The following is a 26,283-nucleotide window of genomic DNA, read 5'->3' as shown; positions in this document are numbered from 1 at the left end:
CCACTTTTAGTTCATGGTCTAAAGTGGACTAAAACCTTTAGTCCATTGACTAGAAAACCAAACATGGCCTTATTTTGCTCGTATATGATCATGTGAGGTGGTAACCGGCTATTTGCCGTTTCTTCTCTCTTAGTGCAATAACGCACATATCTTCTTTAGACAGGTATAATCTATGGGATAATAGGGACTACAAAATCAGAAATTGGAGAGAAGTAAGGGGGGTTTGGGTTTTTATAGGTAGGTATAATGCCGATCTGAAACCTGCTATAGTGCTATCTTTCGACTTCAATCGATTTGTAAAAGGGGCCCGAGCAATGTTCTCATAAGTCACAAGAAACACCGCCCTTTGCTACTTATTGAACGTCACTTACCGTTCGCCCCGCACACAATTCGTTATAAATTACAACCATAGGTTCCAGAGAAAGCTTGATACAAGTACACAAATTGACGTCTTCTAAGATTCCATTGTAAAAACAAATAGTTGATTGTTACTAAATTTGAATCGAAAGCTACAAGAAACAATATTTCTACGAATTCAATCTCAATGTTACATGTTACAGAAACGATCAGACAGCGTGTATAGTTTCAAGAACAAAGCTATGTCAGTAGCAGGCTAGCAGCCTCTTGCTGCCTACCACAATACTTTTACTCAGCGGCGAATCTAGACTAAACTGCTGCCGAGGTCGCACAGATTCATGAACTCAATTTGATGGGGTCGTAGCTGGCCGGAATACGCGGGGTTCCACTGATTCGTACAAAGTTATCGGGGTCGCATGACCCCGACACATGCACTGTGGCTTCGCCGCTGCTTTTACTATACACCGTACATGATTAATCTGAATCATCAATCAGCTAGCGAAGGCCAAATCTACATGGAACCAAGCAGCCCATCAAGCCTGCTTGAATTACAGTTCAGCTCAGACTGTCCCAGAAAAATGTTCACTCTGTACAGGATGTCATCTTTAACTGTGTCTGGATGTCTCAGAGATACCATATGAAGAGATCTGCAGATATTTTGTTAAGTTTGCTGGCAAATTGCAGGTAAACCTACCAGTTACCATTCCGGCCATCTACTGTAGTAGGTAGTTTGTTTGGGATGTATGGCTTTGGCTGTCCAGTTTGGCTTGCATCAATCCTGTCAGCCTCGCTTGTTTCGCTCTTGCAGGTAGGAATTGTTCTGGAGTATGAGCCCCTAGGTGAAACACCAGTAGCACCAATTGTTGGGTTTTTAGCTGTCCTTCTCTGTTCATATTGGTAGGCAGCAGATGATGAACTGTTACCATATCGCATTGCAGAACCAACCACTCTAGCAGGCCTTGAAGCACCACCTGCCATTTGAAGTAACCCAAAATGAATGAGAAATAACAGAAAAATCCACTAAAGAGAAAAGAAAATTTTTCATTAGAAAAAACAAGTCCAGGATATAATTTAATACAGAAAATCTATAATTCCCAACAAAACAGATAAGAACCTATTGCCATGGATCAATTGTCCAGAACACCAGTGGTAAAACCATTGACAAACAAAAGTAGATACCAAAGTGCACAAATAATTGATAAACAAATTCATCTCACTAGTTTAGCACACAGCCATTTTAGCCCATTACGTTTAGCATGGTGACAAGCTCAGGATGACTTGAAAGGGATCCCAAGGGGTCAAAACAAGAAAGTGAGGTGGGTGACAGGGTGCAGTGTTCAGTATTCTATTTTAGAGAAAATATCAGATCCGACTGAAAGGTTACTAGCATGACACAAAATTCTAGAGCTTTTTGGAACAAAACATTCAAATTTAAATTTGATATAATGAAAAGGTAAACAAAATAAAATTAGTCTCTCAGTTACGAACATATGTGTGACCCATCCAAGACAACTTGCTTATTACTGGCCCATGAGCTCAGATGTGTGCATGCTGCAGGAACAAGTTCCTTTTGAAGTTTAACCCTATTTGATTATGGGCGTATAGATGCTTTCTGTCGGTGCAGAACTTGTAGTTTTGCTGTACGTTATGATCGGAGGTGGCCTAGCACTCAATGACACGGGATTTATACTGGTTCAGACAACGTGCCCTACGTCCAGTGTGGGTCGGTCGGTGACTTTATTCCCGAGCCCAGGTGCCCGAAGTCTGTAGTGGGGTTACAAACGAAAAGGAGAAAGGAGGGGGTGTACAAGAGGTTCGGTTGGCTCCGACCGAAAGGGTCGCGGTCGGAATTGGGTGGTCCTGCGGTTGGGAGTGTTGATGTCGATCTAGTGAGTCTGGGCATGAGAAGTCGATCTCTCTCTTGTTGGAGGGAGCGCATCCTTTTTTATAGATAAAGGGGATGGTTTTACAGGTGAGGGGAAGAGAGTACGGATGTTTCTAAGCCTTGCTGCCTACGATAATGAAAACTGGATAATGATTGATGCCTCCCAATACTATCGATGTCGTTGTAGGATGTCAGATGTGCACAGGAGGTCGAGCTATCTTCTTCAGAAAGGATGACGCTGGTACCTGCAAAATACTTCTTGATGCCTGGTGGCATGTGAGGAGTCGCGCTATGTTCACCCGGTATGGCAAATCCTGGAGCCCATACTGCGATCGATGTCCAGAGACACGCGGGGGGGCTTACCATATGGGAGTTTTTAGCGGCCCCTACAATACTTTGTGTCAGGGTGGCTGCAGAGCACTGTTTCGTGCAGGGTATGGTCCCTGGTACAGTGGTTTTGACTTATGAGCCATGCCTTGCCTTTCTCCACATGTCTTCTGGTTCCTTCCGAGTGGGGTGTCCCCGATCGGATGGCCACAGTCGGCTCTCAGTGCGCCGGTCGGAGAAGAGCGGTGAGCAGGGTTCCCACGAGCCCCGGTCGCGGGGTCGGAGTCGGAAGCAGCGTTTTGGACCAAGCCTTCCGATTGGAGACTGCTTGAGACGGCGGGTGCCTGAAGCGAGTGCTCCGGTCGGAGAGGTGGGTCGAAGAAGTTGACGAACGGGCACTTGCTTCTTAAGGGTAGTCCCTCCGGTCGACAACCGGACTACCCTTCCGGCCCGCTGTGTTTTAGTTTTTTGGGCCGGCCCAGGAATTATATGTTGCTCTCCTGGGCCGAGCCCGGGCGTGGAAGCCGGTCCTCGAGGGACTCCGGGTTTATGAACTCGACAGGAGCCCCAAGCCCCCGGGCGACTCGAGCCGAATCATCCGGGGGATTTTTTTCGTTTCCTAGCAGGTGCGCGCGAGCGCACCTGCGGGTGTAGCCCCCGAGCCCCCGGGTGGTTCGGGCGAAACCGGCTGGGGGTTCTTTGTGTGGTGTCTGTGGGTGCGCGTGTTTTTTGAGTTTTAAGACGTAATTTTGTTTAACCATGGCGTCGTTGTGCAGCCGAGGTGTTTTTTAAGCGCGGGGATTGGATTGAGACAGAACTTATTGATCACGGCGTCGGTGCGCGCCGAGGATCGGGCGAGGAAGTTTTTAGTTTTGAAACAAGCCCTAGCATCGGTGCGCGCCGCGAACGGAAATAGCTTAGTTTTGGATGCAACAGAGTTCGATCTTTGGTGTCGGTGCGCGCCGTGGGATCGGGTATGGTGGAGCCGCAAGTAGTCCTAGGCGTCAGTGCTCGTCGTGGATCGAAAGAGTTAGTTTTAGTTAATTCAGGAAGCCGTTACGCGAGTTTAGGAGTCGCGGTCCCAGGAGCCATAGCCGGATGTCGCCGATCCTGTCGACGCGAGTTTAGGAGTCGCGGTCCCAAGAGCCGTAGCCGGATGTCGCCTATCCCGTCGACGCGAGTTTAGGAGTCGCGGTCCCAAGAGCCGTAGCCGGATGTCGCCTATCCCGTCGACGCGAGTTTAGGAGTCACGGTCCCAAGAGCCGTAGCCGGATGTCGCCTATCCCGTCAACGCGAGTTTAGGAGTCGCGGTCCCAAAAGCCGCAGCCGGAAATATTACCTTGGAAGAGAGTTGTGTTGCCTCTCAGGTGGAGCTGCTGTTGATCCCTTTGCGTAGTGTTCTTCAAGATATGCAAATTGCTTCTTAAAATGATCCACAGCACTGCAAGCAGAGTAATGCAATTCAGTTTAGTCGAATGATGCAGCAGAGTCCAGTTCAATCAACCATCACCCCTCCCACTTCAACAGAACAAAATATATATGTCTACTCTGATCTTTGTTTGTTACTCTCCAAATAAATTGAGTTTAAAATTATATGCATGGTACACCAAAATGTTCATTTGTAATCTGTAGTTTCCTGCAATTACTTTTCCCCAATTATTCATTACATCTGCAAAACAGTTAAGTACCAATTATTACCCTTTGTCCTAAGTCAAACTATTAACTATCTTATTTTTGACCAAATTTATACAAATAAACAATATTTATATTACCAAATAAGTACCATTAGATTCATCATGGATAATATTTGCATAGTACATTTCTTATGTGGACCTTCTCTATAAACTTGGTCAAACTTAAGATAGTTTGACTTTAGACAAAACTTAAACATCAGAATTTTTTTTTGGGATGGAGGTAGTATGCGCCTAACTGTGCCATACTAGTATTCATTTTTTTAAAAAAAAAATAGCAGTAATAACAAGATAAAAACGTATAAGAGTGTTTAACAAAGAACTAGACAGTCTAAATTTATATTTTTGAACGAACATGCAGGGAAGCTGTGCATCATTGCATTAATAGGAGCTACAACACACACACACACCCCACTGACAGGACTTCAGTCATATTTTGATGCAATGAGAGAAAAAAAACTTGGCATGACAACACGCCTTGGGTACATGAAACCAGTTGACTCGGTCCCCTCAAGGAATTCTCTCAACATATTTGGATGATACTCCAGAATTTCTCTGTAAATGAGTTCCCTTATATCTTCTTTGGTAATCCTCCGCCTCTCAAACTCAAATTCCAGCTTTGTCACAGGCTGTGCTGATGGTTCTCTATCCACATTGGCTATGTTCTTGAAATATGGATCAGCAAGGGCCTGAATGTATAAGGTCAATTAGATGTTAACATTCAGAGGACAGATGCTGCTATTTGATAGGAAAACAAGCAGATTATTCAAAAAAAAAAAAAACCCCTCCTCTGCACTTGGCCTATCTTTCAGATCAAAGCTAAACTGAGTATATGAGATGTGACTTCAGCACTACTACTCGGAAGGAGGAAAATATTAGTTTAGAAGGTCAAGTAGTGCCTAGGAAGGATATCTTTCGATATTTAGGATCAATGCTACAGAGAGACGGAGATATTGATGAAGATGTTAGTCATAGAATCAAAGCAGGGTGAATGAAGTGGCGGCAAGCATCTGGTGTCCTATGTGACAAAAGGATACCACGGAACCTAAAAAGCAAGTTTTATAGGACGGCGATTAGACCTGCTATATTGTATGGTGCAGAATGTTGGCCTACGAAAAGACATGTTCAACAGATAAGTGTCGCGGAAATACGTATGTTGCGTTGGATTTGCGGTCATACAAGAAGGGATCGCGTTTGAAACGATAATATACGTGATAGATTAGGGGTAGCACCAATTGAAGAAAAGTTTGTCCAACACCGGTTGAGATGGTTTGGACATGTCCAACGGAGACCTCCAGAAGCACAAGTGCATAGTGAAATCCTAAGCCAGGATAGTAACGTGAAGAGAGGCAGAGAAAGACCGAAGTTGACTTGAGTAGAGGCAATAAAAAGAGACTTGAAAGAATGGAATATACGCAAAGACTTAACTTTAGATAGGAGTGCTTGGAACACAGCTATCCACGTGCCTGAACCTTGATTGTTTCTGCTGGGTTTCAATTCTAGCCTACCCCAACTTGTTTGGGATTTAAAGGCTTTGTTGTTGTTGTTGTTTTCCCTCCTTGATGGAGGAAGTAAAATATGTTTTATTTCTACAATATCCGGATGTCGCAGGAGCCGAAGCAGCTTGATCTCACGAAGTATACGTGTTGCATCAGACACATGTTCAAATATTTCATTTATCTTCTTTATTGCAACCTTTTCACCAGTGTGAGTGTCCAAAGCAGAGCAAACCACACCGTAACTTCCTTTTGCTATGACCTCTTCTATCTTGTACCTGCTTCCCTCACCATACTCAGTGAAAAAATCCATTCAGGGGACGCCTGCATCACACAGATAATGAATGAATAAGCTTGAACAATGTTGTTCTCAGTCATTATTGATACAAATACATTTGCAGATAAGCTAAAATAGACAAAGAAACCACAGCACCAGAAACCAAGGATCATAGAGAATAGGATATAAATAACATTATATCTTTCTTAATTCTAAGATTGTATGGTTAGACCAGGACACAAATGTAAAGGGAATGGGAAATCAGCACTGACATAAACAGCTTGAGCTAACTAATCAATTTGTTTGGAGGACTGTAAACAGACCAAGCATGAGCAAACCATATAGAAGTGTAAAACAACCTGAAGCTTAGGAAGAAGGAAGCGAAACTTGATAATTTGCATTGATTTTGCACAAAAGCACATGCTTTCTCAAACCAAAAGCAAGAATGAATAAAATATATCCTGCTAACGACATGGATTTAGAACCCAACACCACATCACACATGCCAACTTGGAAGAGGAAGGGAACTTGACTTGTCCCTGGATGAACAGCAGCAGTGAGATAGCCCTGCCACCTCTGCCAATGACGAGGGTGATACAGACATGCCTCTGAATCTGACTGACTCCCATTCCAGAAACGATTGAAGTTGCCCACGCTTAGTGATGGCAAGGGACTGCATGGTGCTGACACTGGCCAGTCCATGGTGAGGATCCATGAGTTGCTACAGGTAAGGGTTTCCACGCTGCTGGTTGCGAGTGTATTGGCTGCACCAGGCATGAAGATCGACTCCACAACCACTTGCACGAAGAGGCAGCAACCATTTGGCAGAGAGGGGGTGAGGAATTGTGAGGTGGGAAAAGTATACACAGCCCTACCAAAACAGACAAGATTAATGTAACTAGTTAATGCTGTAATTAATGAATCCTTGAATGAATAACATCCAAATCGCAAACACCTATTTTCAAAAGTATATTCATTTCCAAAATATTTCAATGTGTTGCCTTCTATTGTTATTATGCCCGAAATTTCAGTAATCAATACCGAAAAAAATTGTTCAGCAATCGGCATTGGCAAAAAAATCCTTATTAATATATTGGTTCAGTGCATATCAAGAAAACAGATCCAAATCTTATAAAAAATAAAAAATAAAAACAGATCCAAACAATAGACCATTGGCAGATAGCAATACCAGATGCATCCGATTTCCAGGTTCAATAATACACCCCCTTCCAGCCAGCAAAGCAAGTCGCCACCCATTTGGAGCTACTCTCAACAATACGGAGTGACTACCATTGAAATTTCTAGCCGACCAGGATAGTTGAACAGAAAGTCAACAAATAATCAAGAGCTCCAAGCTTAAGCTATCTGCCCAAAGCGAGTATGTTTGCAGAAAGCAATTGACAACGAAGAGTCATGCAGACACGGACGGACGAACTATGGATCCTACAGTTGAACCCCAAAACATTTCGAAAAATAAACTGCAGCTGCATCTTGGAGGTGTCAATTTATGTCGATCTTGGGCGCAGAACAAAAAAATGACCATTCACAGGTAGATTCAGATCAGTTGCAGGGCAAAAATCCGCGACAGACTGAATAGCGAGAAAGAAAGATTTGGTTTTGGTTCTGAGAACAAAACTAAATCTGAGAACAAGGGAGTCCGCCCATGGAAGCTAGAGTCGAGGGCTAGTGGGATTACTTGTACCAGCAAAAGGGGAACAAATCTACGCCCGTGACGGAGGGCCAGCGCTGTGGTGGCGGCAACAACGAGCTGAGGATGCGGCGGCGGAGGATCCAGCTGAGATGAGAGGGTGACTAAGGACGGCGGCCTCGCGCTCGCAGTCGGCAGCTTCGCGGGGTTTTTTTCCTTTTTTATTTAATTTGTCCAGGTTTTCGACTTTTACGAGCGACTTGTAATTTCGGCTGCGAGAGAATAAACTGAACTGAACACCCAGCGTGTGTTGTGGGAGCTTCAAAGTAAGAAGGCCGTTTTAGGCGGCAGAGTTTCTCTCGTGCGTCTAAAGATGGCAACAGACTCCGATACCTAATATCTGACGGGTATTTAATCTATTAGGAAATAGGATATGATCATATCTTTACTCGTGGGCATTTAAATGGGCAAGAATCCATTTCCGACGGGTATAGCGAGTACGGGAACGTTTCCTGTTTACCCGTCTCCGTTATCCGTTGGGGAACCCGACTATTTGAGCTGTCATGCGAGTATTAGGCCCAAAGAAGCTCAACATAAGTATTTTGGTCCAAATCTGAACAATCATATATATAGTTTGTGTTCTAGGAACCCTAGTTCAATTTTTCCTCACCATCTCCGCAGCAGCACAAGCACATCTGCCTCATGAGCGCTCGTGCCCCTCGTTTCCTCGGTTCGGTCTCTCTGTCACTTTAGCTCGTCCTCCTCGCAACCTCGCTCCTTCTCCTCGGTATCTCCGAGACTCCGACATTTATACCCGGGTGAAGAAGAAACGTCTTCGATCGTAAAGCTGCGATCCCAAATGTCCTTGTTTATCGGGTATGCAGTACCCATCGGGTATCTATTACCCGACCGATGCCCGACGGGTACGGGGATGGGCAAGAATCTATACCCGAGACAGTTAACGAAGACGGGGACGGATTGAATTCTCCGTAGCAGGGAAGAGAACGTTCCGGCGATACCCGACAGGTACATCCCCGTTGCCATTCTTATGTGCGTCGGCTCCGATTCCAGGAATCGTGTGGAAGAGCTGTGGCGAACGGATGAAACCATTTGTCACTGTATTTGTTAAAATAAAAAAAAAGTTTTTCACTGTAAAAACTCCAAAACAACTCCAGCTACTTTGGAGGAACCTTAAAAAAGTCCTACCAAATAAGATCTCATATTAAAAAGAAGTAGGACGGCCGATAACGAGCGGTCCATTCTCAAAAGTGACCCGGTTAGACATCGAGTGAATTGGGAAGAATAATTGACCTCTCTCAACTATTGTATAAGTCTTATTTACGTCCCTCAACTATAAATCATTTTTTGAACTCCTCCAACTATTGAAACCGCCCAATTTACCTATTTGATGGTTTTTAAGAGTGATTTTAGCCGACGTGGCGCCACATCAGCCTCATATATGGTGCCAAGTTAGCCACGAGGAAGATAAATTGGACTTTCAGGACTTCAAGAGGGTCAATTAGACTTATACAAAAATTTAGAGATTTTTTTCAAAAAATATCTAAATATTTTTCTAGAATAAACATGCATTTTTTAAATACTAAAATCTGATTTAATATTAGAAAAATAATAGAATTTTTTAACTCAAAACATGGAACAAGTTTCATATTTTTCCTAAAATCACGCTCCTAAAATTTTTATAAATAAATTTGCAAAAAAGTCTAGAACAATTATGTATTTAAAAACACTAAAATTTTATTTAGTATTAGAAAAATGGTAGAAAAAATTATTTCAACTTAGAAAATTATGAAACCAATTTCATTCTTTTTTAAAAAAAAAATCATGCGCTATATTTTTCTGAGGTAGGCACCATAATATAAATCTTCATTTTAGGAAATGCATAAAGTCCAATCCTAAACCTATCCAGTTTGCCTCCCTGCTGAATCATGTGCTACCGTTGCATGTGTAAACCTAAAACGGCGATGACGAAAGGGAAGCGATCGTATCCATTCGGTTGTTGTCGGCCAAGTCACCGAAGTCGGTTCGAGAGGCTAAGAATTCACATGCAGACTGATGTTGGTTGCTGCAGCGTGTTTCCAAGTTAAAAACAAATTTTATAAAATTTAATTAGGTCTTCGTATTTTTTTAATGCATATTTACTCTAGAAAAAATATTTGGATAACTTTTTGAAAATTTATTTCTATATTTTTTATGAAGCATAATTAACCTCCATGAATAATGGTGAAAGTTTGATTTACATCCCTTATGGTTGACTTGGTGAAAGATCCTTGTTTGGTTTTGGTAATTGAGTGACCATCTAGATGGGTTGAAATGTGTTTTTGTGAGATATATAGGTGATTAATCGACAGGTACACTAAGTGTGAGCAACCTATGCCATGGAGATAAAAATGGCATGATATGTTGCAATGCTCACACATGTAATAAAGGAGCTCATTGCATATGAGACATGATATGGAGTCATATAACTAGGTGGAGAAGATCAAGAAAAGACTTAACTTGATAAACCGGTTACAAGCGTGAAGGGCAAGTCAGAGGCTTTAAAGCGACAAACCGTACATAGTGGGAAAACTTGAGCTAAGACTTGACGTTGATGAACCAAGGAAATGGTGAAGATCGAGCAAAGTTGCGATCGATGAATCAATAAGGTCACATGATGATATAAAGTGAATCATACCATTTTTTATGGTTGTTGGTGCTTATGTTGTATCAACATTGAAGGAGATGAAATGAAATATGTAAGGCAATGGTACATTTGTAGGGCATTTTATTTCACCGATCAAATGTTATGTAGAGAAGTGCATAATCGGATTTATGATAGATGTCCGTACTATCAAAAGGGGCAAACTTATTTGCATATCAGTTATCTAGTGCCACTTAAGTGATCTAACTTTACATATGTTGCTAGAATCGAGTGATGTGATGAGTGCAAGTGAAAACCCTTTGAGAAATATTTGTGAAAGGCTAACCTACTTGCACAAGTTGGAGCTGGCACATTTGCAAAGGGTTTGTTGAAAGAAGTTGAAGGAGTAGCTCAGCTAGTATAAGATGCTGGCACCGGACGTGTTCTGTGACACTGGACGCATACTGTGGCATCGGACTTTGAGATTTTGCGTCCAATGTGAATTGGCTGCTCCTCTGTCTTCGCTATAATTCTTCGGACATTGCATCGGACACTAACTAGGAGTTCACCGTACAGGATGCTAGCACTGTTCTCTGACTGACCACAAGTCAAAGGAGCACTGGATGCTAAGTGTTGTCAGGTGTGAAGCACCGGACGTGTCCTATGGGAATTGGACGCCCCTGGAACCTCTCTAGATTGCATAGGACACTGGCGACTGTAGCGTCCCGTGACCATCGGACACTAGTGTCTTAGGCGCACGCGTGAGAGCCATTAGGCACAAACGGTCGAATTCACATGTGTCATCGGGTGATACACCGGGCACTGGCACGCGTCCTGTGTGAACAGTAATCAGAGCTTAGTACTCATGTTTTTAGTCCAGTGAAGGAGTAACGGCTATTTTAGTACTTGGGGCTATAAAAAAAGTGTGTGGCCAACCTTGGCTGGTGCTTGGCACGGGAGTGCTAGGAGAGCCTCTAACTCACTTGTGTGCATTGCGATTACATCCGATTGCGAGTGAGTGATTCTAATGCGTTGCATTAAGAGATTACATCGAGTGGCATTAGGTGATCGAGTTGCAAGCTGGTGATGCCTGTTACTCTTAGATGTTGGCACCTCCTAGATGGCTTGGTGGCGTGTTCTCTGTTGTGAAGCCTGTAAAAAGCTTGTGCGGTGCTCCGGTGAAAAGCTTTGTGATGGGTGTTGTGCTCGCCCCGTGGGAGACGTGAAGAGTAACTCTAGTAGAGCGAGTCGTGAAGAGCGTCAAGTACTCCGGCCGTGTCAAGTGCCAGAGCTTGTGGTAAGCACTCCATATGGGAGAGTGTGACTTGCGAATAATCACCACTAGCAAGAGGACTGACAAAAACCTTGAGCTTGTCTCAATAGGGATTAAGTGGTTGCTAAACCACCGAACCTCGAGATAAAAATCATCGTATCATTATCTTTCGGTTGTTTTGGAATCTTCATACACAAGCTTGTAATGACTTGGTCATATATTGTGCTTGTGTTGTTGCTCTTGTATAACTAGTTTGTTTTAGTAGCAAAGTAGTTGCTCTCTTGAGTAACCAGCTGGCTTGAGTAGTTTTACCGGTTACATTACTTAGTTTATATAGTTAAATAATCGTTGAGCTATCTTGTTTGACTTGTGTAGGTTTGCTATCGAGTGAGCTTAGGCTGGTCTCATCGATCAGCCAAAGAAATTGAAGGATAAGGGTACGGTGTTTTGGCGTGAAGCATGGAGACTGGTCTGCCAATAATAAGCAGAAGCTGAGAAAGAGGTGAAAACAAGTGGGGGCAATTCCTATCCAATCAATAATGCAATGCAGCAGAGGTACCGTACAGGTGTTGAGTGAGTGAGTGAGGAGGAGTACGAGTTTCTTGGATTGGAATTGGGATTGGATGGAAGTGAAGTGAAGTCAGGAGAGAAATAAACAATTGAGACAGGCACCAAAATCCTATATTGTAGTACTACTAGCGTAGTATGATCCACGTTTTCCTAAACGGTTTTAAACGGCCGTCTAAACGCGTTTAGACGGTAAACGACAGGGTGCCGTGAAGTTTAGGGCCTGGGTGGACAGTTAAACGGCTTTCCCGTTTAGACGGTCAAAAACGGGAATAAAGGTTGAAGACGGGCTAAACGGGACGGCAGGGAAACGGGAATGGACGCCTGGAACGGGAATAAACGGGCGTTTAGGTGATGGCCGCGGCCCAAATCGATGCGCGGGAGCAGCAGGCGGGAGGCGGGAAGGGAACCGGGCGGGAGGCGGAAAGAGGGAACGGGGCGGGAGCAGCAGGCGGGAAGAGTTGGCGCCTTGGCGGGCTCCTCGACAAGTTTTGGGCCGGGTACAAGTACCGGAGGCTAGGGTTGAGAGGAAATTTCCCCGTTCTGCTCAGCTCGTACGCACGCCGTCGCCAGCTCTCGCGCACGCGCGTCCCAGCGCGCCGGCGACGAGGCCGACCTGCAGCTGCGCTCGCGTCGCGGCTCCCTCCTCTGCACGCGCGTCGACCAGCGCGCCGGCGACGAGGCCAACTTCCAGCTGCGCGGGCGTCGCGGCTCCGTCCTGAACGCGTCGCGGCTCCGTCCTGCGCGCGTCGCGCCTCCGTCCTGCGCGCGTGACGCCGCCTCCGAGCAGCAGCTCCTCCAGCCGTGACGCCTCCTCAGAGCAGCAACAGCTCCAGCCTTGACGCCGCCTCCGAGCAGCAGCAGCTCCAGCCTTGACGCCTCCTCCGACCGAACTGCCTCCCAATCCCAGGTACTGCTCTGTCCGTTCTTCCATTTACTTGTTGTTCCTGATTAGCTCGATTAAGTACTTCAATCTTGCTCTGTTATGCTTATGCTCTGATTCAATCTTGCTCTGATTCCCTGTTATGCATCAATCTTGCTCTGTTATGCTCTGTTATGCTCTGTTATGCATCAATCTTGCTCTGTTATGATTCAATCTTGCTCTGATTCCATTTACTTCGAATTAGCACCATGAATTGCATCAATCTTGCTCTGTTATGCTCTGATTGAAAGGTCGATGACATGCCATTTGCAGGATATCATCTGCCGGATCGACTCGTGCATCCGTGGACCAGCCAGAGCCAGCTCGTGCCCCTGCCCTTAAGAGAAATTCTGATGATGTGGGGTGGGAGTATGGGGTTTTGATTGATCCAAATGATTTGAATGTAATCAAGTGCAAGCTGTGCCCAAAGGTTGTGAAGGCAGGAATCTATAGGCTCAAATTGCATATTTGCGGCAAGAAAGGAGATGTTCGTGCATGCCCCAATGCAACCGAAGAGGACAAAGCAAAGTGCAGAAAAGCTATTGAAGAGTCTGGGAGAGCTAAAAGGGCTAGAAGGGAGAAAGAACAAGAGGTTAGAGATGCTGTTACAATTGATGTTGAGTCAGATGCAGAACCGGAAGAAAAAACTGGGCTTGGTGAGATTGGAGGCTTAGGATCGCGTGTGATGGGTCCTATGGACAACTTCACAAAGCCTATGGACTCTAGTTCATTGGCCAAGGGGAAGAAGCTCCATCAGCTTAATATCAGTGAGCATGTCAAGAAAGAAAGACTTCATAGGTTCAAGAGATATGTGGCAAGATGGTTGTACGTTCGCAGTAAGTTTGTTTCAGTTCAGCCTTTGCAGCAAGTATTTGATTTTTGTTGCCTAACTTCCAAGTTTTTAACCATGAATTGCATTAATTTTTACTTTTTTAGGAGTACCTTTCAATGCAATCGATAATACAGAGTTTGATCAAATGATTGAAGCTGTCGGTCGCTTTGGGGCGGGTGCAAAGAAGCCTTATCAGCATGAGTTGAGAGAGAAGCTGCTGCAAGAGGAAGTTCAAGATACAAAGGAGATGTTGAAGGCACATGAGAAAGAATGGAGCAAGAATGGTTGCTCCATTATGACAGATGCTTGGACTGATCAGAAACGAAGAAGCATTATGAATATGTGTGTCAATTGTAGCATTGGTACAAGCTTTCTTGAGTCAAAAGATGTTTCAGCCGAGTCCCACACTGGAGAACTCATTTTTCAGTATGTGAACAGCTACATTGACAAAGTTGGGGCTGACAATATAGTTCAAGTAGTCACAGATAATGCTTCAAACAACATGGCAGCAAAGGATTTATTGTCTGTAGAGAGGCCTCAAATATTTTGGACTTCATGTGCAACTCACACAATCAATTTGATGCTTGAAGCAATGGGAAAGATGAAGAAGTTCAAGACCACAATTGAGCAAGCAAAGGCATTGACAATCTTCATTTATGCACACCATAGGACCTTGGCATTGATGAGGAAGTTTACAAAGAAAAGAGAGATTGTTCGGCCAGGCGTGACTAGATTTGCATCCAACTTTCTCACCTTGCAGAGTTTGTTTGAGAAGAAGGAGCAGCTAAGGAAGATGTCTCAAAGTGAAGAGTGGGAGAAGATAAGCCATGTCAAGAGTGCAAAAGGAGTGCAAGCCACAGCCACCTTGGTGAGGCCAAATTTTTGGAGTTCTGTTGCACTTTGCTTGAGGGTATTTGAGCCATTGGTGAAAGTCCTTCGGATGGTTGATGGGGATGTGAAGCCATCAATGACATTTCTTTATGGAGAAATCCTTAAGGCCAAGGGAGACATCAAGGTGGCTATTGGAAACATTCCTGGGGCAGCAGGGTTGTATAGTTCTATCATGCAAATCATTGATGTGAAGATGAAAAATAGGCTGGACAGTCCTCTTCACAAGGCTGCTTATTTCTTGAACCCTTATTATAGCTACAATGATGACTCCATCTTTCAATCTGAGGAAGTCATGGATGGCTTCTTAACAGCTGTAGAAACATTCTACCATGGTGATTATGATAAGCAAGCCCAAGTACTAAATGAGGAGGTGCACAGGTTCAAAGACCGTGTTGGTCATTTTGGAAAACAAGTGGCAGTTGCTGGCTGTAAGGACTTTGACATGAATCCTGGTATGCAAGTTTTAGTAATTTTTTTGTTGGCTGTTGGCTGCTGCTGCTGCTGGCTATAACTGGCTGCACAAGTTTCACTAATTTTTTTGTTTCTATTTTTTGCAGCCAAATGGTGGGGAAACTATGGAACACAAGTACCAGTACTACAAAAGATGGCTATCAGAATTCTATCCTTGACTTCAAGTGCATCAGGTTGTGAAAGAAATTGGAGTTGCCATGAAGGGGTAAGCATCCTAAATCCTAATTCATAAAGAAGAGCTTCAAATTCTCAAAATTTGTGTTGTATACACTCCTTTCACAATCTGATTTTTGTAGATTCATACTAAAAGAAGGAACAGGCTCACTTGTGAGAGGCTTGAGCAACTTGTGTTTGTTCAATTCAATGCTCTCCATGCACAGAAGAAAGATAAGGCTAAGAAGAACCAAAAGGTGGATCCCCTTCTAGCTACTGAAGCAACATATGCTTAAGGGTGGATTGTGGAAGGTGGAGAAGAGGATGAAATCAATGATGTTGATCCTGTTATGGGGTTGACGTGGCAGCTAATTGCAAAAACTTGTGGTGCTGAGGAAGTCACTTTACTTCGGAGAAGTGCAAGACTGAATCAGCCAAGAGAGATTGAAGAAGACATATACTCTGAACCTGAACCTGAGGATGATCATATTGACGAGGAAGAAATTGAGTTTGAATCTGACCAAGAAGATGGGGTCACAGCAGGCTATGAGGCAGAGGAGGGGGCTGAGACTAGTGACGATTGAGCTGCTCCAAGTCATATGATATGATCAGAGCCTTGTTTTTTTATTATGAGTGTGAACTATTTGTGTAATGTTGTCCTATTTGTGCCTTGTGAGAACTGAGAACTATGTTGTGTGTTGGTTGTTTGTGAACCATTTGTAATTTGCCTAATGCTTGCCACTTCTGCTAATTGCCTAATTCTGAACTGATTTGTGAACTTTCATATTACTGCATGTGGCTTTCGTTTGCAAAGAGTCAAATATTGGCATATTGCATGTGTCTTTAGTTTGCATGTCACAGTACTTATTTTCTCCTATATGTGCATAGATTATATCGAGTCAAAGGAGTGGACATGGAGTTATGCAAGTTCAGAAACTCAAATTATGCAAGGTATGTGCAGTTCTGTGACTCATGTTCTTTTCCCTTCTCATGTTTTGTACATGTTCTGTGACTTATGGAATTATGCAAGGTATCTTACATGTAAAATTGACATCTATATATAATTATATATACAAAACTGTTGAAACCTTGCTACAGTAACAAAACCGTTTAATCCGTTTAGATGCCGTCTAAACGGCGTCTACACAGTCTAAACGCTAAACGGAGGGTCACCGCCCGTTTACCGTTTACCGTCTAGGAAAATGTGGAGTATGATTGAGGCAGGCACCAAAATCCATATCGCCCGCAGTTATGGACTTGGTAACTGAATTATTTAGGTGAGCTTTCTCTAAAATGGCACCGTAGTTGTATAATTAGAATTTTTGTAAATTTTTTAGAACTTAGATACAGGTTGTAGTATTAGCTAGATCGATAGTTTTAATTCCGTATTTATTTTGGTTAGCCGACACGTTTAATTTTTAGAAAGGACTATTTAACCTCCTCTAATTTGCTATTTCGACCCAACACTTCTTGCCACTTAGGATGGCTGATGTGGCACCACGACAGCCAAAACCACTCTCAGACCCGCTTAGGGAGGTAAATCCGTTAGTTTCAATAGATGGAGGAGTCTCAAAACGGTTTTCTAATTGAGAGAAGTAAATCAAACTTATGCCATAGTTGAGGGAGGTAAGTTGACTTTTTTCATTGAGAAGGAATCGATGGCAATTTGAATTAATAATGTATAAAATCCCCTTCATTCCCCTACTAATCCTTTTAATGAACAATTTGTTTGTTAGATCATCCTTAACAAATTATTTATCTCATAGTTTTAAGTAATTGCTCAAATCTTTTGAGTAATAGAATTAGAGTATTCACAATTCCATATAAATCTTTTACAATGGTTGAGAAAGTATCTTGGTTCCTTCAAGTTCTTTCATCTTTTTCTATTTTCTAAGTAATTAATTAAGAAATATATTATAAAGGGTATTTTAGTAATTGTGGTTGTGCTCTTATGGAACTTGATGTAAGAGCAACTCCAAGAGATTAGCTAAAAATATAAGACAAAGCTTATGATTTAGTCATCCTCTAAAATAGAAACCTAAAAAAATATACACATTCGGCAAGTGAGAACACTAGCTTTTGCAAGAGAGAATTATGTATTTGGCACTGAAACAAATCAGTCTTTTGTATTTGGCACTTAAAAATTTAAACTTTCTTATCTGGCACCAAGTTAAAATTTCCTTCCCTATATGGCACTACCGTCCATTTCATCCATTCATCTGTTAGTTGACTATTTTGACCGTGTCAGTTTTTTCTTAGTGTGACTAACATACCCTCTGTTACTCACGCATCTGATTTCTCTCTGGACTTCCTGAGCGGGCGAGCGCTCCTGTCTCCCGTGAGTCCGTGACCTTCTTTCCCAAAAAAACACCAAATCCTAGATTGATGGAAGGAGGAGAGGATGATGGAGCAGAGGATGTTGCGGCCGGCGGTGCCTAGCACCAACTGCGCGTGTCCTCTAGCGAGGCGACCTCACCCGGTGGAGCCAGGCTGTGGCGCGGTCGCGGCGGCGGGGCCGACGCTCCGGCCAGCCCGCGGCGTGGCGTGTAACACCCCTGGTGTTACGATCTCGTTTAGCACCGCGATTTAGGCCTAAGTAAAATTTTCAAAACGAGTTTCTCATGTTTTTAATTTAAAACATACTTGAGGCGATAAGCGAATCCTGTGTGACTTAGTTTCGTGGACTCAAATAAACGCCCAAGTTAATTACTCTGTGCGTAGAAATATTTAGAAATGTCCGACGGCGATTCTAACAAACGGTTTGTTCAGTTAGATTAAGCATGAAAATCAACTTTTATAAATAAAATAAAATCCATTAATAAATAGAATGATGCATATATATATAAAAACTCACGGGTTTATTTTGTTAAGCACGAACGAACGAGAAAGAGAGCGCAGCAGCTTCGTTTATTTTTCCGGCGTGCAACGTACTCGCCTGGCATTACTTTTGATTACTGTCTCGTTCTCATCGTGGCCCTGCAATTTGCTGCATTGCAAAGTCTCCTCATCCATCCGCATCCATGTTCTCTGGTTTTTTGCTTTGTTTCTCTCTGACTTGATTACTTTTGTCTACATTTACCGAGCCGCTCATTATTTTTCCTCCCTCACTGCTTGTCTCTGTTTCTCTGATTGCCTGCCTTGCTTGTCTCTGCGGCCGCGGTCTTGTCCGTGCCAACCGGCACACCCTGTCGGCCACGTTGGGCCTGGGCGTTCTGCCGTCGTGTTTAAAAAGTAACCAAGCCTGCACGCGTCTCCTTGCTTGTTCGTCTTGAGCTAGTCTGCAAATGGTCTTCTCCTTCCCCCTTCTTAAGTTAATTAGCACACGTACACTCGAGTCCAAATCCATCATGAATCAACTAGCCCAGTTGACACGTCGAAAGACCAAAGACCACTAAGTCCACCTGAAATCCAAACGCGGTTCACCGCATCTTGCAGCCTTGCACGCGGCACTGTAGCACGCAGAAATCATCACGCAGGGATTACTGTTCATCCGCAGAAAGTACTGTTCACCGTAGAAAACACTGTTCACCCGAGCCTCACGTCATGAACCAGGAGGGCTTTATTACCTTTAAGCAAGCTAGTTAGCCGCTAACCTTACGATGCGTCGCTGTCGCGCCTTCGCGTCTCCTGTCTTTAAAAAGGATACGCCGAGCTGCCGAGCCGTTCCGCTCCGCTGTTCACTTGTTTCTCTCAACTCCAGTTCGTCTGTTCTTGTCCGAGAAAGCCGCGTCTATCGTTTTCTCCGCAAGCTGAAATCGACCGAGGTAGCTAGCCTCCAAGAATTCCTTCATTCTCCTTCTCCATTATTTTTGACCCAACGGTGCAGTGTTTGAAAGGAGACCAAGCGAACATTAATTTGTGCATGGCAGCCAGGCATACAGGCTTGACTGACTGAGCTACTTGTCTTGCCCCAAAATTTTGATGGCAGCGACTTGTCTTGGCCGAAACTTTTGACGAGAGGGCCAACAGAGAGTTAATACGAGAGTTAAATGACGCAAGCATCCGTGCTAGTGCATTCAGCAGCCATGCAGAGGGAGAGGACAGTGGCATATGCAAATTGCTTCCTGTCGTGCACGGTGGGGTGCCCCGGTACTATGCGAAGGAGAGGAGACCAATTAGTCTTGGGTTCGTACATGAAAGTCAGCGCACCAGCAGCATTTTTATAGCACCAGCAGCCAAGCATCGCAAGCTGCATTAGGCCATTTCTTCTTCGTCTCCAACCACGCCCTGCACCACAGCACGTCGTGCTACTGCCACTGCACGCCGGCGCAACCACGCTCCGGTTGCCTCCGCACGCCCGCGGCATAGCGACGTCCACACGTGACTCCGTCTCTGCCGACCTGTTGCCCTGGCTAAGCTCCAACTTATCTCTTTCGTCTTTTAAATATCTTGTTTATGCATGTTTTCCTTAGACAAGCATATTGCAAAGATGTATACCATTTAGGAGCGATGGTGGATTAACTGGAATAACCAAAAGAAGGCATGATGGTGACCACACATCGACAGAGGAACGATGAGGGATCGTGGGATCAACTGGAGTAGCTGAAAGATGATGCTATGGTGATCATATCACGAAGATGGAATGCTAACTTTTGGTTATATTTACCAAGGCAAGCCCCGGTGCATAACCCCTACTTTCTGCAGTTTAAATTATATTTGTGCATTAAGTTTCAAGGAGTTGAATGAAACCCACTTGCATATATATCTTTATTCCTATGAGTTTTACTAGTATGATAGGATCGTGAAGATTGCTATGCTACAGGAATCCGGTAGAAGTCGAGTGATTGTTTGTCACTCGCGAGAGATAGGAAATATATTACCAAATTATTATCACTTGGAAAATATAAAATGGTGGAAAGGAAAAATGGTGACCGGGCAGGGATATGGCTTGGGTATTAGTGGGTGTAAGAAGTTGTGTCGCCGCGGAGGCGGGTCATAGCTTGGTTACACCGTTTTTCCCTGTCTGGTCGGTTAAGGACCGATCGTTGCATATGACTCTAGGCAGGTCACAGACTTATTATCCCGAGCACATACTTGTGTATGGGCGCTTGGAAGACTTGTTGCTCTCTTGTCGCGGATCCGGCTCTTTCCGGACCGACTGTTAGGGTTTTATTTTGGTGGAGGAGGTCCTTGCACCGCACTGAGTCCGGGACTCAGGGGCGGGGGCTTGGAGTCCCAGTTTGGACGGGGACCTGGACACCCGGGATAGGAGAGTGATGGGTTGATCCTGCTTGTGCCTTGGGTACAAGCGGGGCGTGTGTTTTCGGGGTACCCAGCTGGGGGCATTGATTCGCGAATCGCCGGACTATCCGGTACGGCTTGTCTGCGGTTTAGCATCGTAGTAAGAACTGAAGATGAAAGATGAAAGATAGAAAAAGAAATCTGATTGCTTACCACCTGCTTGAAAATAGCACAGGTGCTTACATAGAATGGTTAGTTAATGAACCAATGCGGCTATTAATAAAAATCAAATATAAGGACGCACGCTTAGTAATGCTTCATGCAAATGCAATAAACCCACAAGCCAGATAGCCTTGCATATCCTTGGAGTCTTTTCTTTTTCCCCTGTCGGGTAAGTCTTGCTGAGTACAATTGAGTACTCAGGGTTTATTCCTCCTGTTGCAGGTGACAGGTGGATGTTTGAGCTGACTCTTGTGTGTGGATTCCTCCTGGTGGGCTCAGCGATGATTCCTTTACGCTGCGATAGTAGTCTTTATTTACAACTCTCACCAAATGCTTTTAGAAATGAAAGTTTCATAATATGTTGTCATAGTTTATATATCAATACTTTATCATATCGTGATTAGCTATTTATTTCCGCTGTAATTCTGATCACATGTTTATATTCCGCTGTTATATTAAATTGTTCATAACTCTGATAAGATAATTACATTTCGCTGTTATAATAATAAATGTTATACTTTGATGTACATGTAAAGTGATGTAAGAAATGGTTAAGAATGATGTAAGCTTTATTCTCTCATTTGTGATCCTGGTGGCAAAAATGTGGATTTTCGGGTTCTCCCTTGAGGTGTATCCGACGGAACCGAGTAATTTGGTGTTCTCCCTTGGGTGCTTAGTGTCTAATGGAAGACGAGCACTCCTGTGAGGCATTAGATTAGGCGGTTCTGCCACATGGCGGAGGCGGCACGGCCCCTCCAGCCAGCCAGCGGCTTGGCAGAGGCAGCGTGGCGGCGGCTCCCGACGCACAGGCCGCAGGGCAGCCTCCCCAGGCCAGATCAGGAGGATTGTGGGGGCATGTTCTTGGATCTGGAACGGGATAGAGTTTTCTTGCACTTGTTATTTCTGAGATTTGCAATGCTTTTTTTTGTGCTAACCCCGGCTACATATCCAAAAGCTTGGGAAGACAAGCAGTGCCCCAGCGAAGTCCTTTATTGAATACTCCCTCCATCCCTAAATGTCTGTCGTTTTCGCTTCCCGAAAAATAACTTTGACTAAATATATATTAAAAAGTATTAATAGTTATGCTACATAATTAATATCATTGATAGATATTTAAATTTAGTTTTTTAATAAATATATTTGGAGATAGAAATATTATATGTATTTTCTATAAATTGAGTCAAAGTTATTGACACGCAAATCGTGACGACAAACATTTAGAGACAGAGGGAGTAATTCGTAGTTTCGGCGATTGAGCAAGAAATATGAGTACTTGTATACTTGTGATGTTCAATTGTGGAGAACTCTAGATGATTGGCTAGCTGTGACACCAGATGCTCAAACATGTACTATTCTAAGCATTCGTGGAGAAATATCTGTTTGTTGTTGTCTTCATGTCTTGCGATGATATGACAAAAATATAGGACTGACCAAACTGAGATGAGCGAGCTGCTAAACTGCGTCAAACAATTTCTGACCAAGCTAACTAGACAGGGCAAATCTCTCCCGTGCTAAGCCTACCCCAGCGGAACCTGCTCTTGCCTTAGAATTTGAAATTTATTATTTATTTATTTGTATATTTCGATTATCAAAATCTCATGTTTTAGTTCACAATATATTTGTGATATTTATAATTTTCTTATTTAACAAGCTGACCATCTATTATTTTCCTATTTGGCATTATGTATTTCTGCTACAAAGAAAGACATTCATGTCATTTTACCAGCCACTTGACACCGTTACTAGCCCAAATGGACGGCAGTGCTATTTAGAAAAGGAAATTTTAACTTGATGCCAAATAAGAAAGTTTAAAATTTTTAGTGCCAAATACGAAAGACCGATTTATTTCAGTACCAACTACATAATTCTCCCCTTTTTCAACCCAGCAACCGTGCTCTGCTCGACCTCTCTTGAGATAGGACATTCGGAAATGCAAGTTCAGCTTCAGTAGGTGGAACAATGATTAGAAGCAAATTGCAAGAAGAGAGAGAATCGGTGTGCTCTCGTGACAGTGTCCGAGCCAGAGAGAAGAATGAGGTGAACCAAACAAACACTAGGCAAAGCATTCCATGGAAACGACTCGAGGCCTCCGCTGCCACGGAGGCATTCTCCGCTGCAGCGCCCGACGCAGGAGCCAAGATCCAGACGTTGACGTTCCTCCCGTTGGTGAGGTCGACACCGGCGGCGACGACGGAGACCATTTTATCCAATTTCCAGACGGCCCGAAGTTGCCGAGAGGAAGGGAGACTGAGATGGGAGCCAACCGGTCACCTCCGCTGCCACGGAGGCATTCTCCGCTGCAGCGCCCGACGCAGGAGCCAAGATCCAGACGTTGACGTTCCTCCCGTTGGTGAGGTCGACACCGGCGGCGACGACGGAGACCATTTTATCCAATTTCCAGACGGCCCGAAGTTGCCGAGAGGAAGGGAGACTGAGATGGGAGCCAACCGGTCACGGCATCGTTTCAGATTCAGACATAGATGGCATGAGAAATCATATTTTTGCCCTTGAATGACGGTACAAAAATGACTGATTTACCCTAATTCGAAAATAAAATATAAAATAGAAAATAGATTTTGTCCCACAAATTTTGGTACTGGCCCACCTAGGGCCTAATTTGGTATTATCCCTACCTATTTGGTACCTTCAGATAATTTCAGTTGGGTACCTCCTATTTTTTCACTGTCCGATCTCGCTCAATGGATGACCATCGTAAATTTTGCTTTGTATAAAGCAGGGGCTACCACTTCTCTAGAAAAAGTGTGGATGACAGCCCATCTGTATATATCACTAGGACGTCAGGCGCGCTGCGCTGCGCCCGCATAAGCATTGCTTTTAGTTCTGCATACCTAAGCAAGCACGTGAAACGCTAGACGGCAATCATTTTAAGCAAGCAGGCTGAACCCGGGCAATGCATTGTCCATGATTAGCTTTGCCCGGGTTCGTGGGTTGTCTATTATCGTGTTGACTTTTGCCATGAATATCATTGCAACATAAACAGATTGCTCGTGCACCATGATCATGACAATTTTACCGAGCAATCGTGACAACTCTGAACGTTCGAAATAATGGGATGATATAAGAGAGACCATATAACAGATAGATGTCATAATCTGGCATACCCTCGTACAGAGACAATGCTATCCCGAAATGAGTATCCTAAGGGCCCGTTCGGTTGATGCCATTCCTGACCGGAACATATCCCGGTGAAGTATGGCTGTATAAAATTCAATAGTATTCCTGGCCGGATCTGTTCCAGGCCTTCAATACATGGAAACCGAACGTGCCCTAAAGGAATTTGGATATAGTGAAACTTCTCTCTTAAAACTGGCAAGGCACCAATAAGGTGCAATACCCAAATTAGTCATACAATCCACACCTACAGATGAAACAATTGATTGGAAATAATAAGCTAACAATACAATACAGTATGGGTTTTGTGCTTGTTAGAAGACAGACATAACGGTATGCTGCTGGTCATACTCTAGTGCTGTTATCTAACTCTAATTTCTGCATTGCAAAATGAAAAACGTATGGAAATACATGCCAATAGGATTGGTTGCACATTCCCTGCAGCTACAGGTGCTCTGTAAAAGATAATTTCTGATGTAATCATTATGGAGACCATTTTTTAGTTAAAAATAGATAGAGAATGGAACTGAAACCATGAATAGAGGAGCAAGGATATAGTAACCATTCAACAACCATAACCAAAGCCTTATGGTGTGTTTTTGCTGCTGTCAGTGGACAACATACATCGGGCAAGAGGTCATAAGAAATAGGTAGAAATAAAAGCGGAACAACCTAAAGTTAATATTAACATACTGAGTCGCTAAGAATTAGTAAAGGTCAGCAGTACAAAATTAACCTAGATAGTTATGCCAAACTATTGATAAAGAAAAATAAACACTACTTAAAGGCTCATTGGATTTAGCCTGTACTAACTGTTATCGAACTACAGACACCTGGACACTATCATGATTCAGCTCACAAGGTTAACAACCATGGTATGGAATTATTCATAGATAGTGTGAGGTAACACAGGAAGTGTGATGGAGAAGTGAGATAAAATCTATATACATTAATTCGACTGATATTGTGTAATCAGAGAGGACATGGTAGGTAAGCATACCAATTATTACGTATAGAGAAACACATGAAGAAAATTAATTTTACAACGAACCTAGTTAGATTCCATATGCTCAAGATTACTTAGGGCAAAAAGAAATTGTGTAATTTGTTAGTTACCTATAAATAGTAACAGCGGAAAGGCAGGCGGCGCTATTAACTCACTTGATTTTTGCAGGTGTATGAGTGTGGAAACGCACATTGTACACCAGCATTGTGGCAGGCAGACAGCGAACATAACACAATCTCACAACATCTGAAAATAAGAGTGGGAAAAAAACAAACCTGAAGAAACGTAAGCTGGATGTACATATCAGACAGTGAGCAGAGCACAACCTCACAATATCACAAAGCAATTCTGACCGGAGAAAAAAGTAAGACTAAAACACACATCGGTTATGCTCTCCTTGATGGAAAACGGTCTCTGTGGTAAATTAGCAGCAGGTACTACAGTTAGTACCAGCAGGTACTACAGCTATTACCATATTTATTTGTTCCTCTCTGTCAAATTTTGGAAAAAAAAACGAATTTAGCTGGCCAATAGGTAGAATATATGATGACATGGCTTAGGCCAATAATTAGAATTCTATGGCAATCTGAATAAGTACAATACAGTGAACAAAATAAGGATTGCAATTAGTTAGGCTTACATCTGAGAAAAATCCTGGGACCGCTACTGTCTATCTTCCTGGCTTGGCAGCTGTAGATGCGGAAGGTGAAGGAACACCTGACGTTGGCTGACAGGCTGGACATAGCAAAGGTAACCCAGCAGCATCCAGACGTGCAGAAACCAAATCCAAGGTCGGTGTGCCGTTGCCTGAAGACGGGAACCGAAGAAGGTGAGGGGGAAAAAGAAAGAAAGAAAACATCAAAATCGATTCTGAAGGCCCCGTCAGCATGAGCCTGAATCGAGGCAGAGGACCTCCACCGTAACGCGCCTGCGCATGTCTGGCCGCTATAGCGGCGCCCCGCAACCGTGTTTACGGCGAGGCCGCGGCATCGGCGAGGGAAAGCGGAGGGGAGCAACGGAGAGGACGCACCTTCACCTGGAGCCCGCCGCCACCGCGCTAGGGGCCGGTCGCGCAGGGCGGAGCGGCGACGCTGGGAGGGGAGGAGGCGTTTAGGAGGCGGCGTATAGTGGAGGAGACTCCGAGGACGCGGCGGCAGCGATGGGAGGTTCGGGAGCGACGACGCCGAGGGAGGAACGGGGGCGCGCGGTTGGGGGAGTTGCGCGGTTAAAAGGAGTGTGCACCCACCTGAGGTGATGGCTGGGGGAGGGGAAGAGGATGAAGCGGAGGCGCCGAGGCACTGGGAGGTCGTT

General features: G+C 43.9%; 2 protein-coding genes and 1 long non-coding RNA gene across 3 annotated transcripts; 2 read left to right on the top strand and 1 right to left on the bottom strand.

Moving 5' to 3' along the window:
• Positions 1-1,047: 1,047 nt before the first annotated feature.
• LOC136488928 (mitogen-activated protein kinase 14-like) lies at positions 1,048-26,239 on the bottom strand. Its single transcript, XM_066485699.1, has 8 exons — positions 26,003-26,239; positions 25,613-25,779; positions 25,128-25,463; positions 5,689-6,904; positions 4,738-4,949; positions 3,909-4,010; positions 1,882-1,940; positions 1,048-1,328 (listed from the first exon to the last, which is right to left on the bottom strand). Exons 4-8 carry the CDS (start codon positions 6,067-6,069, stop codon positions 1,048-1,050), a joined length of 1,035 nt encoding a protein of 344 aa, XP_066341796.1. The 5' UTR covers positions 6,070-6,904; positions 25,128-25,463; positions 25,613-25,779; positions 26,003-26,239.
• Positions 13,770-15,115, top strand: LOC136488927 (uncharacterized). Its single transcript, XM_066485698.1, has 3 exons — positions 13,770-13,920; positions 14,021-15,019; positions 15,063-15,115. The coding sequence occupies exons 1-3, from the start codon at positions 13,770-13,772 to the stop codon at positions 15,113-15,115; spliced, it is 1,203 nt and encodes a 400-aa protein (XP_066341795.1).
• On the top strand, positions 15,229-15,883 carry LOC136485963 (uncharacterized). Its single transcript, XR_010766620.1, has 3 exons — positions 15,229-15,259; positions 15,365-15,483; positions 15,575-15,883. It is a non-coding gene; the product is annotated as an uncharacterized lncRNA (long non-coding RNA).
• Positions 26,240-26,283: the final 44 nt, after the last annotated feature.

Source organism: Miscanthus floridulus, chromosome 10, assembly GCF_019320115.1.
Source record: "Miscanthus floridulus cultivar M001 chromosome 10, ASM1932011v1, whole genome shotgun sequence".
In the NCBI taxonomy this organism is placed as follows: Eukaryota; Viridiplantae; Streptophyta; class Magnoliopsida; order Poales; family Poaceae; genus Miscanthus; species Miscanthus floridulus.
The sequence above is the reverse complement of the archived record's forward strand: the minus strand, read 5'-3'. Positions and strand labels throughout refer to the sequence as shown.

Excerpts from the sequence above, each read along its gene's own strand:
- LOC136488928 (XM_066485699.1), bottom strand. The coding sequence starts at position 6,069 with ATGGATTTTTTCACTGAGTATGGTGAGGGAAGCAGGTACAAGATAGAA. Across the intron at positions 4,950-5,688 it reads TCCAAGCACTCCTATCTAAA|GCCCTTGCTGATCCATATTT; the intron begins GTTAAGTCTTTG and ends TTATACATTCAG. Across the intron at positions 1,941-3,908 it reads CAACACAACTCTCTTCCAAG|GGTTAAACTTCAAAAGGAAC; the intron begins GTAATATTTCCG and ends ATAATCAAATAG.
- LOC136488927 (XM_066485698.1), top strand. The coding sequence starts at position 13,770 with ATGGGTCCTATGGACAACTTCACAAAGCCTATGGACTCTAGTTCATTG. Across the intron at positions 13,921-14,020 it reads AAGATGGTTGTACGTTCGCA|GAGTACCTTTCAATGCAATC; the intron begins GTAAGTTTGTTT and ends TTACTTTTTTAG. Across the intron at positions 15,020-15,062 it reads GATGAAAAATAGGCTGGACA|CTACAATGATGACTCCATCT; the intron begins GTCCTCTTCACA and ends CCCTTATTATAG.